The sequence below is a fragment of the Lampetra fluviatilis genome, chromosome 8 (assembly GCF_964198595.1).
Source record: "Lampetra fluviatilis chromosome 8, kcLamFluv1.1, whole genome shotgun sequence".
NCBI lineage: Eukaryota > Metazoa > Chordata > Hyperoartia > Petromyzontiformes > Petromyzontidae > Lampetra > Lampetra fluviatilis.
In genome coordinates, this window is record NC_136282.1 from 13637395 (window position 1) to 13651550 (window position 14156).

The window sequence follows — 14156 nt, forward strand, 5'->3', positions numbered from 1 at the left end:
TGACTGTTCAGTGAAGTGAACGGTGGTTGATATTGACAGGCAAGGTAGGCAGGCGTCACAAATGTGGCTATTTTGAAAATGTCTCAGAGGGGTCCCCCCATTTCACGCTGTGACAGAAGGAGTTCGAGCAGGGAGTAGCCGTCACCTGAAGTGAGACAGGCACAAGCTTTGCGTCAAATCTGCAGTCAAGGACAGGTCTTGGCGCTCCCTCGCCCAGAGGATTATCCCTAAGCGGACCGTTCTCCACTCCTCTGCCACCATCACCCGACCCCCTCCCCTCTCTCCTCCCCGTGCACCGCTGTGCCCTCGTGATATAATGAAACGTGAGCGCATTGCGCATCGCAGAATCTGACCTCAGGTGTGAATGGCACATACGCCTGCTGCTGTATATTTGGAGTTCGCATGTCTTCTCCCCGTGGATTTTCTCCGATTCCTCCGGTTTCCCCCTCCACGTTTAGAATCAACGTGCGTTTGGAGTATTCGCCAGCTATAAATGTCCACGTGATGATAAGCCACTTCGTTGAGCTATCATTTGTGGGCAGGTGACTTCTGAAAAAAGAGTCAAATAGCTCAGTGGGCCTTACCTGGTAAAATAAAATAGTTTCGTTTATTAATGCGAAGCGGAGAAGCCGTGATGATTGATGGAACACTCAATGGACTTGAGGCAAAATATATTTGATATTCCCAAAAATTTACCAGAGAATGCTGCACGGAGAACTGAGACTGGTTTTCGAGTTCTACCTTGTGATCTGTAACCAATTTAATTTAAACAAAGAAGTGTTCAGTGAGGCTTTGCTAATTGTATGTCACTCGTGGCATTTATCCATGATAAAGTCACCGAGTTTCAAGACTTTTTTTTTTCAGGAGGGTCCTGCCTCCCAGAGGCATACAGTAGCAGGGAACATCAATGACTCTACTCTACTGATGAGTCCCGGTCTGGATAACGCTGAGCACTTTAAAATATATATATACAAACAACACAGCAGCCGTTTGTGTGTAGTTACATCTATTGGGATTCATGTCCAGTGCCATCAACGAGTGTTTAGCTTCAATGGGAGGACACTGGCGTACCTGACGAAAATCCACCACTCGTACAAGGGGGATAAACACCGAAAGACACACAGAGACATATTCAATCCAGACCCAATGGATGATCCACACTGCCACGTGGACTGAGCCCAGTGCTGGACTGCCTTCTAAGTGGGAAGAGGAGGGGAGGGGACTGGCTGTAAGGACCCACCCCGCCGTGCTTTATCTATCAAGAGTAATTAAACCATTAGTTTGTTTAATTTACACGTGTCCGGGCCTGAACGCCGATAGAGACATCGACTCGATAGCTAACAGCCTCTTCCACGGCTCTGTCGGGGCTCAGAGGGAAGGAATCAGCAACGCAGTTGCCAAGGCAACTCCCTCTCCATCTGCACTGCAAGTACGTTGCAGGCTTTCTCGATCAATATTATCCATAATAAAGGCGGGGGGGGGGGGGGTTACATCGTACATTGGCTGCGTCGGGTGGTGGCGGGTTAACGACACATTTATATTTATGGAATCCAACACCCCCCCCCCTTTATTATGGACTTTCTGCGAGTTGAGTGACGTCCCATTAAACTTAGCATGCAGCAATCCGCACTGACGATTTCCGCACCGCGACGAGTCCAACTTTTTTCATGCGGGGGGGGGGGGACGACGACAACCCCATGGGCTAACGGCACTCCGCACTGACGATTTCCACACTTCTTTCACGGCCCAGGGGTTGGGCGGGTGACCACCGAACGCACGAGACAGAACGGCGCGACTCAAATGGGGAAGGCTACAGCCATCCGTGGTGGAAATGGAAAAAAATGGTGAGAATTTTGCTAAGAATACAAGAAGAGGCGGATCCTTGAGATGTATGTGTTGAACTTCTTTCGCACCGACGTAACCAGCCATGCTAATCGGAGGTGTGAGATGAGTGGCAGAGACATCTTTCAGAACGAATGGCGCACTTACATACGCAGTCTATTAAGAGGCGGCCACGTAATTCATATTATCGTGAGAACCAATCAGGGGGGAGTGGTGGTGAAGTGATTAGGGCACTGCTTCAAAGCCGGTGATCCGAGTTTAATTCCCGGCCATGGATATCATCAATGAAATCAATGCCGAGCGATATCTGAATCGGTTCCTGACGAATCCACCCTTCACCAACCCACGACCAGTGTGGTGAAGTATGGTCAAACACCCCCCCACCTCCCCATAGCTGACTTGGCATGGGGAGGTCTTCATCCAACAGTAGATTGATGAAGGGCTGTAACTAATATATATTTGGCGACGAGCATAATTAATTTCTGAAAGCATAGCGATATTAATTTCCTTTTTCTCAGTCGTGCAGGCCAATTTCTCTTTTCCACAGCTCTTATTTTTAATTAAACTGACGTCTTCAACTCATCAACGCTGCAAACATCAGTGATGGACAGAAACAACCCCTAAAGAGCGCATCACGACGACTTCAGCAAGTCACTCGATGTCATTTTAATCACGTCACAGATAATATATTCTTGTTAAAGCCACATTGTCACTGACGAATGTGTTGAAATGTTGTTGATGTTAATTGTTCTCGGGAACCAGTGCCAACGAAGAAGCAGCGGCAGCCGTGGCATCACCACCACCAAATATTCTGTAAGAATGTTCAATTCGGTCGATGATTGACCTGCGCCCACGTACTGAAAAGTGCTTTAAAAAAAATTCCAATGTCCAGCAATAATTATTTTGGTAATATAAATGACAAAAGTAATATCTGGGGGAGACACAACTGGAAAACAATAGCAGAATATAAGTAGCGAGATAAAATTACCGAGAAGCGGATCAGAAGCATAATGATGAAATAAAGAGATGGACAAGGCCAAGATGGATTGAATTTGTAGAAATTAATTTGAAAAATAAAGAGAAACACATCAATGTGCCTGAATGACACGTCCCCATTAGTGCATATTACTCACGATGACGACTGATTATTAAATAAGAACGGAACAAAATGCTGAAAAGTGTGGCAACCACACGGCAGAGATGCAAGAGTAGAGTTGACCTGAGAGACAGAAAGAGAATTCACGTGGATCAGGGACGAGACTCACATTGGAGACACAATGACTGCTCGGGAAAGTCAGTGGGAAAGGGCAGGATCTATTATCACGAGATGGGATGATGGCCGATACATGAGACTGACGACAGAATGCAGCCAAAGTAGAGACATCACCCAAGAGGACGACCACCAAGGAAGACGGAGTGCACAGATCAGCTGATGTACAAGAGCGAGATAAGACTGTGGCAACAAGGGACCGTGAGGGATGGTGGCAGTGTGGGGAGGCCTTAATCCAGCAATGGCCGACGATAACAAAACTGACCTATCTTTGCCGATTGCCATTTTTGTCAACATCTAAATAGTGCATCAGCCACACAATCGTCTGTATTGTGAGCTCCCCAGAAGCAAGGAGCAGCCACCGCTGAGCTGATCGCTCACGAAATCCAGAATGGCAGGGGGTCAACAGTCGGCTTTGCCTATAAATAGGCAGAGGAGAGTCCATTAATGTGGGGGCACTTTTCCCAATAGGTCAAAATAAATGCTACCACTTAACACGTGATGTGAAAAGGCTTAGCCCCAGTGCTTGAAGCGGTTCCAACAGATTACATCCATTAGCATTCTTCCCAGTAAACGTGCAACGTCGGGCTAACGTTTACGTGTCGTTGGGGAACCGTTGGATCAATGTTGAGGCAGCGTCGAGGCAACGTTCCATGCTTACTGGGTTGCTGCTTCACGATTAAAACTCGACAAAGTCAAAGCGATTCATTGAGCCGACGGCTTTGGTTGTCATCTGTGCAGCCTTAGAGCTATTTGTTATTAAGTTCACTGGTTATGTCACAACACAATTAACAATATTGAGTGATGAGCTACAGTCTGTCGAAAAGACGCGCAATTGCAATTGAAAAAAACGAGCCTTCGTTTGATAATTATTCTTGTTTATGGATGTGTAGTGAACTACGATAAAAAAAAAGTTTTATATTCACAGAAAAATTGCTGGAAAGAAAATCAACATCGAGGCCCTGGCCCATGCCTTGGTGATATTTACCACCAGAAATGCCAAACGCACATTTATAAAATGGGATATTAGGAGTATCCCCAGAATAAATCTTACATTTCTGTCAATAGTCAACTGGAACATCATTAAATATATTCCACTGGCATTTACAAGCGGATACAAAGACACCCCTCAACATTTGGTCATTTCGACCTTTTAGAAAAAAAGTGGTTCTCAATATATTGTTCCTCCTCCTCACACACGAAATAAAAACTAGAAATATCAACAGTTCTTTTGCAAACACTTTTTTTTTGTTGCAGATATTTCTTCCTCCTACCCCGGAGAAGGGACAGATCGTGCAAGCTACTAACTCTCATTCGTTACGCACGTTCCATGTACGTACGCCAAACTTCTTTCGCACCCGCACGCAGCCAACCGTGCTAATCGGAGGACGTAGCGACATCGCAGTCGTTTCTCTCCCAACGTCGGCGATCGTCAGTTCTCCCGGGGCCCGGTTGCCGACAGCCAGGTGCGGTCAGCACTGCAACCCCGAGTGAGAGAAACACGCGCGCGATTTCGAATCAAAACTCCAATGCACAACTGGAGCTTTGAGTGGGGAGAGAAGGGAGGGAGGGAGGCGGGACAGATGCCAGTCAGACTTCCCAACGAGTCAGCAAACACACAGCAACTTTTTTTTTTCCTCCATATCATTTAATCTCTGCCCACAGAGCTGCAATCATTTCGTATTGCACCACATAGAAAATAAAAAGAAAACACTTAACATGGATGTTTAAAAGAAAAAAGTCATTGCGCTAGGGCGAGGGTGGTGGAGAGAAAGGCCACCACAGGTGGTTTGCGTCAATGATCGGGCATGCAGTCCAACAATCATTTAGCCGGGAGTGTTAATGCGGAACACAAGCAGCGGGAATGATGTGCAACCGAAGGCTAAATGTCAGAGGTGGGACAAAGTCATTGTTATGCAAGTCCAAGTCGAGTCGCAAGTCATCAAATTCATGACTCGAGTCTGACTCGAGTCCAAGTCACATGACTCGAGTCCACATCTCATAGGTGGGACAAAGTCATTGTTATGCAAGTCCAAGTCGAGTCGCAAGTCATCAAATTCATGACTCGAGTCTGACTCGAGTCCAAGTCACATGACTCGAGTCCACACCTCTGCTAAATGTAAACGAGAAATCAAATGTGTTGACACGACGCCAACTCGCGGGCGAAGCAACGTAAGCAAACTCAACGGAGCTGGCGTTGGATTTGGTGTCGATCCTTCTGTTCGCCGCAAGCCAGTCGCTCTTTACAACCCAACGAAATACCTCATAGAAACCGCTCTTGTCTCACGTCCGCTCGCTCGCCCGCCCCACCTACGACGCAAACTGCTCGCTCTAAATTAAAACATTTTGTGTTTACGTGATGCCGTTAGATTTAGCCGCGTAAAAAAAAAAAACATCAATTGCGAATCCGACGGAACCGAGAGTCGATTTGAGGGGGGGGGAAGAGTGAGGCAAGCCGCGGGGCTCGCCGAAGAGCGCAGTCGCTCGCTCATCGTTCGCTCGACGACTCGCTTCGGCGATCTCGAGACGGCGACATCACGGGAACAAAGCCTTGAGGAGAGTGGCAATGACGGCGCTACTGGCACGAGTGCAGGCTGGAGCCTGCCTCCCTCCCTCCCAGATGTAGCTCTCGCTTTATTTTTCTTTCGGCATTACTTTTACGAACTTGAATTCTATTTAGCCGTGGACGCCCGTGCACCGCCAAACTCACCACTCGCCCAAGGACACAAACCCCAAAATATGCGTGAAAAGTCCCAAAAAAAACAATGACAGCGTGTATAGTTATATGCAGTTAAATATGCACCAATCAACTTAAGGCAATGACGACAACAAAGGAGAATAAACGTCTGTCACTGCAATGTTTAAAATGCCGGTAGTGAGCACCCGCTGTGATGGACGCTAGTCCACGAAAATTGGGCTCCGTCCATCTGCTTGGATGTCCCAAGCCGAGTATAAGCAAAGGACTCCCACATGTCAATCCCCATCGCAGCCACACCTCGCTGCACTCAAGGTCACACATTTGGACACATCACGATCATCAGAACCCTCCTTCCGTGCCCTTTTGGAAATTAATCGAATTTAACCACAGCACAGATTGAGCGTCAGAAGAAAGCCTAAACAATCATAATACGCGAAGGCAATTTATGGGCGGTATTTGACAGCAAAATCATCACTGGCAATGGTTTGCCGCATCTCATTGTAAAAAAAAAAACAGTTGCCCAATTATGGATGAATCTGATTGCGGATCCCCAGTGGGCAACTTCCAATCACATCTCACACAGAGGTCACATGATAATCCTAGGTTGTGTGCTCTGTCGACGAATATTTTTTTCTACTCACTAAACACACTCCTCAAATAAACTCAGAGCATTGCCACTCTCTGCCATGCTGTACCAAGTTGCTATAGTTGTTAATTAGTAAGTGCACGGCCGGTGACGATTTGGCTGCTAAGATTGCCAGAAAAGCGTCCCAGGTGTATTAATGGTCTTTGGCCCAGTGCGGCGTGCGTTTAAAGAGCCGGCAGAAAAAAAGCACCTGAGGACTTGACAAAATTCAGTGTCTTCCATGGCACCTTTGTCACCGGGGCCCCATCTAGAGGGTCGGCGGGCGGGCATAGACGTGGAGACATTTTCCCTGGCCCTCACACAAAAGAGGGCTCCACAATGAGTATGTTATTTTTGTCATGAATAAGGAACACCCCTCCCCTCCCTCCCTCCCTCCCGTGTTATTCTGCCCTGGGCATCCAGCCGCGCGCTTCCAGGATTCCTCCGGGCAGAAGAGTTTACCACCAGAAAACCCAATGTTTGACTTTCCTTGCTCCTGGCTATCACTGCAGGGCAGCGAGAGATTCACCTTACACTTTGAGTTATCTCAAAGTGTGTTTGGTTTTTTTTCTCTTCCTCTCTCTCCTTCTCTGATGTAAAACAATAACTTACCGTTTGATTTCAAACCGAAAATTGACGTGGATCAATCGTAGAGACATCTAAAAGAAAACGAGTGAAGATGTGCATTGACGAGAAGCTAAGATTTAAAAAGTGAATCCACTCTTTAAAAATGTACATGGGTGCAACACACTATACAACGGGGACCTTTGATAAATCTGGTCCCAAACGTTCTTACACCAAAGCGTACACTAGTAGCTATGGCAAAGAGAAATACATTATATATCCTTCAACTATACCTGAAAGGCAATGTGCGAAACCATAGCGAACGCACTTCCTGTAACTTCACAAGGTAGAGAATGACTGTAAAATCGATCTAAAAATTATCACCTAAAAAAATCATCGTTTTATTCTTTATTATTTATAAATAATGACACCATAATTAGCCTACTCGAATGTAACTTTACACCAGGATAAACATAAATATCGAAGCAATTTAAAAAAGCCACTGAATATTGTAACAAAACTTTGTCGACAAATGCTGAGAGATTTAAGAGAACTGACATTCTTTACGCTGCTCTTGTCATTTTTGTTTTTACTTCCGTCGCCATTGCAATAAAAATACAACATTTCATCAATAAAAGCTGCTGTAAAAAGAGGAAATTGATTAAATCTTCGTTTAAAAAATAAACTAGTCACATCATCCATCATTATTATCATCATCATCAGAGCCTTTGCATCACCATTTTTAAAATATGATTCCATTGGGGGGGGAGAGTCGAAGAGTGATTTTCCATTCTACCGCAGAGTGCAACATGTAAACTTTAAATTTGTTTTTTTTAATCAGCTCCCCTTTACAATGCGTCTCATTATACCCAACGCTCGCGTCGTCGCTCTGTAACATACACTCGTTTTCTGAATAAAACGTCAGCCTCCTTTTCCTGCCCAATCGTGGCAAAAAAAATCTCATGGAGAACGTCCGTCCTCGCGAGAGCGGCACCGGCGCCGGCTATACGGCCGTCTCCTGGTCCTCACGCACGATCATCTGGTAGTGTTGTCTGTTCTCCAGGTAGGCGGCCAGCTCCGGGTCTCCGGCCTCTTGAGCCTTGTGCTGCGGCGTGTTACCCTAGCAGGCGGTATCGAAGCAGAAAAAGGAGGCCACGGAGAATTACAAAGCATCGTAACGACACGGCGGTGGGGGAGGAGGAGGGCGCAGTTTTTACGTTGCTAAAAGAGGGCCCACTGCTTCTGAGTTATTACAGTGTTAACGAAAAAATACGGATGATGATGATCATAATAATGCCCTTATTTATCCAGGGACATTCCAGCATCTGCTTCTGCACACTGTCACCAGTCTCCAAAGTTGTATTCTTTGTTTATGCAACAGAACAACAAATATATCGTTTTAAAGTTTAAAAATAATGTGCTCTTCCAACAATTCTATTTTTTATTGCGCTATCGGCATAATTCCACAAAACGTAAAAAAAACATTTGGAACTCTGCAGCTAAGCAGTGCATCACCGTGTGTCAGAGAACGACTCCAGTAGATGATGTCGCAGAACTGCTTCTGAGCTCTTGTCAAAATAACTCGATATAGACTCGGGGCAGGCGTTATATAAATATGCCCTGCAAAGATTGACCATTACATGTCAGCCAATAAATACGTTTATTCACATGGGGGTGAAATTCGGTCATATGAATGTTAAAATATAAAAAAAAGATTGACATGATGTTGCGTGTGTGTGTGCAGTCATTGGTGACAACACTGCGACCATCAACTCGCGACACTTGAGAACCCGGTTTTATCAAGGGTGGATGAGACCTGGATTCGAACTCAGGTTCTCGGCAGTATCAGCTCGGCCCTCTGATCTCCCCGCGGGTCAACTGGCCATGTAAAAAAAAAACTTTCACAACTACATATTTTACGTAATTACTCATGGTTATTCAACAAACCATTGGTATATATTGATTCTATTACGTAATTGTGTCAAGGTTAGGCAAATACATATTTCACTGGGGGAAATCTGAAACGTCTCAAGCCATTTTCGACATCTCAACATCAGCTGCAGATGGATGTCTAACGACGTAATTCGTTTTACATTAACGAAATAAAACACCCACCAAAGTTCCAGTCACGATTTGCTTCAATCCGGCCGGATGGCTCAGCAGCAGAGCAAGCGGCCCGCTATCGGAAGGTTGAGAGTTCAAATCCTGGTTGAGCGCAGGGAGGCGAGGGGGGGGGGTTGCCTCATCCTATCATCCCTTTGGGGGTCAATATAATGATTACCACTGTGTGGGGAATTCCACAGCGGCTGTCCTACGGAAAGACTCTCCACCCGTCCGAGAAATGTGGAATCTCCACGAGTGGCTCAGGGCTGCCAACGGGAGACGAGGACTTTCCTCGGTGCTCATTTGAGCAGCAAATCACTTTGACGTTTTGAGAGATTGCTTGAACTTTCAGACGACGGGGACAGCGACGATGTGTGATCGCTGAACTGTGTCCAATGCCCCCCCCCCCCACCTCTACCCCATGTAGAGCCACATCTGTCGATGTAATTTTCCACCCTCGTGCGCATTCAACGAGATCAAGACCTGTCCATTCGATCGTCGCCCCAGGGTACATTCATTCGTGGGAACTTACGGTTAAATGTTATATCTCAACTTCTCTCTTGCAACTTTCGTTTTTCTTGCCAAACAAAAAAAACCTCACAATGGTTCGTTCAACATTGTCCCATACAGGAATGGTGAATCGCCTTTACAGAGCGTTCAGCGAACACGTGATATGCAATACATACGCGTGTGGAAAACGCACAACTGCGGCGCTGCAGAATGACATAAAGCCCCATTGCTCTGTTGTCACGCCGGATTAGCTAGAATTTTCAGACAGGAAGTTGTTTCAGCCTTTTCTCCAGGCAGGTCACATTTGTTTTCAATTGGTCCGGTTCGTATTCCCTGTGTCATGTTTTTTAATTTCACAGTCTATTAGCTTCAAGACCACGACTTTAATGCGAGCAATAGGTTACTTACATCCTCTTGGGTTTTTGGGCGTAATGATTTAATTCGGCATTTTGAGTACTGTAATTTTATAAATGGTATAAATTGCAGTAATCAATTCGAATAGCAGCTGGGCGCACAGGTGTAGGTATTTCTTACAGCGATGTAATTATCCTATCAGAGAGGTTTAAAATACTCCAGCACCAATTAAAATAGCATTCACAATGCCCATTATTTGCAGCAAGATCGTCTCAATGAATCACAATAATAATTTCTCAAGAGGGTCCTGCATCTGGCTGTCTGGCTCTTTCCTTTAACAAGCGCTTGGGTTCATGTGGGAGAACATTTTAGGGCCTGCAGAAAAAAAACCCAACGCACACGAGGAGCTAACACTCAAAGCTGCGCAAAGACATATTCAGGAAATCGTGTCGCTGCACTGCCATTTTCCGTCCGCTTCTTAGCCGGGGCCTCTACGACAGCTTGCATACTCAAGCAGTCTCCCGTGTCACACAAGTACTGACCAGGCTCGGCGGCGCTCGACGGCGCTCAGCTTCAGAGATATACGACCCGATGGGGCTCCCCCGGGGAGCGATTTTTGGTCGACGGCAAAAAAATAAAACGAGTGCCGGATTCGGCGCGGGCCTGCAAGAGGCCGGCGCCGGTGTTTTTTTTGCCGCTGGACGGAGGTAGTGGGCGCACTTGGGTTGGGTTGCGGCGTCATCCCGCTGGTGGCGGACGCGTCAATTCACGGCGGAGCCGTCGCCTGGCCTGGCTCGTGAGTTAGCGTCGTCGCCTCACGTCCGCGGCCGCCGCTTTGGCTCGGCAGGAAAAAAAACTCTGCCTCACGTGCCGGACCTGAAGCTTTTTGTCGGTTCAGCAGATTGAGCATAAGTTCATAACGAAGAAATAAAATGGATATGTCTGTAAAAATAACCCCCATCTCTTTGGGCCAGCTGGTCCTCCTCAGGAAATGAAGCCAGCGGAAATATTTACACTTTTCTGTTTTTAATCATATGCACGTTATAAAACTATAAGTGGCATCAGTGACATTTAGTTTCAAATAAGGCTTCAAAAGGAGGTGGTTAGCGCACTGTGCGATAAATCTGGCGATCCGAGTTAAATTCATTGGCCACGGCTAACATCAGTCGCGAGCGATGTCTGAATCATTCCTGGTCCAACTGCCCGACTGACCAGCATGGTGAAGTATGGTCAAACGGTCTACATTACGGAGGCCTTTATCCAACAGTGCATTGTACATACGTATGTATGTTGAATTTCTTTCGCACCACACGTAGCCAACTGCGTTAATCGGAGGTGCATTGATAAATGACTGTACACATACATCTGAATTATATACGCAATTGGTTCACGTGATCGCTCCAGCCACTTGACGCACTGCATTCACCGCAACGAAGAACAATCGATTCTACAAACGCTGACTCGCAATGCCAAACCACGACCATTCACCAAGCGGCGAGAGCAGGGGGGGAGATGGGGGGTAACCAAATCGTTCCACGCTCAGTAAATGACCGCTGATGGTGAAAGCCGCACCTGTAAGTCTGTCTTCATGAGCGAGGCACCCTTTTCCACCAGGTAGTAGCAGATTGTCCGGTGGTGGAGGGCAGCCGCCTTGTGCAGAGCCGTTTCACCACTGCCGGGAGAAGGGGAGAATGGGGAAAAGGGGGGTGCGGTGGGGGAGTGAGGGCCAGGGGATGAGTGTTATTGCAACTTGCTGACCTGGTGCCCCTACTGGACATACGTGAGAAAGAGCTTCATAGCTCATTGGATTTCTCCAGGATAATTAAAGATTCTGATTCTGTACAGAGAGAGAGAGAGAAACGTGTTTGTAAAAAGTGGTAAGACGGTGGTGGGATGGATAGGTGTACACACACCCACACATGGAGGCTACTTAGCACATGGCCTGGACAAGGCCTAGTCCAGGAGTTGGTGACTATACGGCTCACGGGAGTGATTGTGGCCCGCGACTGCATTACACACTGCCCCCGGGGTCACGTGAGGGCTACCACTCAGAAAACTCTATTTATTTATCACTTAAAGCTTCTCAGCCACGCTAATCGGGTACTAGAGGGCAATATTTTCGATCTGGCACACAAAAGCCGTTTCTAATTTTAGCACGTTCATAGTCGCTTCTGTCGCCGTAAGGGCCCTCTCGTATGGACACGACTTGCAAGTCCACTGCAGCCCTCCCCGCAGGGGAAAGGTTTCTCATCCCTGGCCTCGACAGCGAAGCCACGTTCACGCTGTGGCTTCAAAATGAACGGGGCGACAGACCACAAAGCCCGACGCCGTCGTCGCGACATCAATCTGCTGACGGTAATGAACGGAAGACCAATTACCGTTATCTAACAAAATACAATAACCGCCGTTCAATTACTGCGCTGATGATTTTGATGGACAAGGATGGGGAAACCGTGTATCAGCTTAAAGGCCGTGAATTTAAATATTACACGGGGGGGGGGGGGGGTGGTATGGTAATTGCACCCATTCGTGTCTTGTTCTGCGCAATGCGGTCGATTGACTTACGTTTCCGTGTCAGCCATGTCCAACAGCTCTGACGGGCCTAGAAACAGATAAAAAGGTTTGTTGTGTTCCGATCATGGATCGACGCTTGCTCGCCGCCGGGTGGCTATGTACGTACGTACATATGTTGAACTTCTTTCGCACCGTACATAGCCAACCGTGTTAACAGGAGGTACAGGAAACGGCTAAAAGTAGCACGTTTTAGCCGTTCATCTCAGTCAGTCAACTCATAACACCTCGGCCTGTCCTGTGACCTCCTGCCAGCGAGCTTTCCAAACTTTACGTGGCCTCTAAGTGCCTCTAGCTTGGCACAAGTGTCGTGGTGACGTCACCATCGTTTCGTAGCAAACAGCGGCAACTGTTGTACTTGAAGAGACACAGAAGCACAGATCAATTCTTGTAAGGCCAACGTGGTTTTTTTCAACAATGACAGTGAGGCACAAATATACTTGTGCAGCACAAAGAATAGGCACAGGCGGCCATCTATTCCCTGCGGTATTCATTGTACTGGGCACCCGATAGGGTGTGCCATTAAATAGGCATACCTGGTCACGTGACATCTTAATGAGGTAATGAGTCATGTGACCATCTTAATGAGTTAATGAGGTAATAGACACATTCGTATGCATGGCATTCGTTCGTACCCTAATTCGCAACAATGTTTTCCACTTCTCACAGGATTTCCAGAGGTTAGTTTAAACAGGCACTTTTTGTTAAGTGGCAATAATATTCATTGCGGTAAAATTTAAATATATATTTAAAACTAACGGGATAGCATAGAGACGCGTTTTTGAGGTAACACAATACCGAGCGGTGATTAAACGTTTATTAAAAAGCAAATCCTCATCCTTATATGAGCTTCAAATAATTTCCCAAAATTGTGGCGGGACTTTTACAGAAAAAGTAGAGAGAGATTAAGACGAGGCGGTGGCGGCGGGGTACCTCGGTTAAGCCACTGTGGAATGAAGCGCCGAACAGAGAGAACTGAACAAAAACAAACAACGCTTTATTTCCAGGATTACCTTCGTCTGCCAAAACAATTTTGAGCGACGACGGGTACGGATCCCCCCCCCCTCCCCCAAGTAAAATTAACAAGAGCCTCACTGGAGGAAGCGCGAGGCAGCGAAACGGCGGGGACAGTTTGCCGGGATGCTGACGGATCGCTTGCGAGACTCTTTCTTTGACCTGCTGCCTTTAATCTCTCCGATTCCACCTGCCAGTTAGGGCCCCTCCCGCAGACGTGCCTCTCGTGCCAACCCCTTCCTCACCGCCCCCCCCCCCCCCAACAACCCCCCCAACCCATTCACGTCTGCGGCATTGTGATCGTGTATCCCACGAGAGCCTGATCTAGCGGCTCCTGATTTGGCTTTTATTTAGGCCACCAAAGCGGGTTGGTGGGGGGGTGATTGGAGAGGAACAAAACTGCCCAGGGGCCCCTTCTTTCTTTTGTGGGGGGGGGGGGGTGGAGGAAAGAAAATGTGCAGAAATGATTGAAACAGAAATGGCACGGAGGCACAGAGAAACGGAAACGAACATAGGGCCCAAACGAGATCTACAGCTGCGAAGGCAAGCGACGAGGAAACGCGATACAGGAAGAGGAAAGGTAATGAGAGAGGACGATAAAGATG

At 47.0% G+C, this 14156-nt stretch overlaps 1 protein-coding gene across 8 annotated transcripts in view; it reads right to left on the bottom strand.

Moving 5' to 3' along the window:
• Positions 1-2463: 2463 nt before the first annotated feature.
• Positions 2464-14156, bottom strand: part of LOC144933913 (diacylglycerol kinase zeta-like) — a 236031-nt gene continuing 224338 nt past the window's right edge. For all 8 annotated transcript variants that reach the window (XM_078859216.1, XM_078859221.1, XM_078859215.1 and 5 more), the window contains 3 exons: positions 12532-12568; positions 11539-11638; positions 2464-8119 (listed from right to left, as the gene is read on the bottom strand). In XM_078859216.1, the coding sequence (XP_078715342.1) occupies positions 8003-8119; positions 11539-11638; positions 12532-12568 (254 nt within the window). In that variant the 3' untranslated portion in view covers positions 2464-8002. The remainder of the gene's footprint in view (positions 8120-11538; positions 11639-12531; positions 12569-14156) is intronic.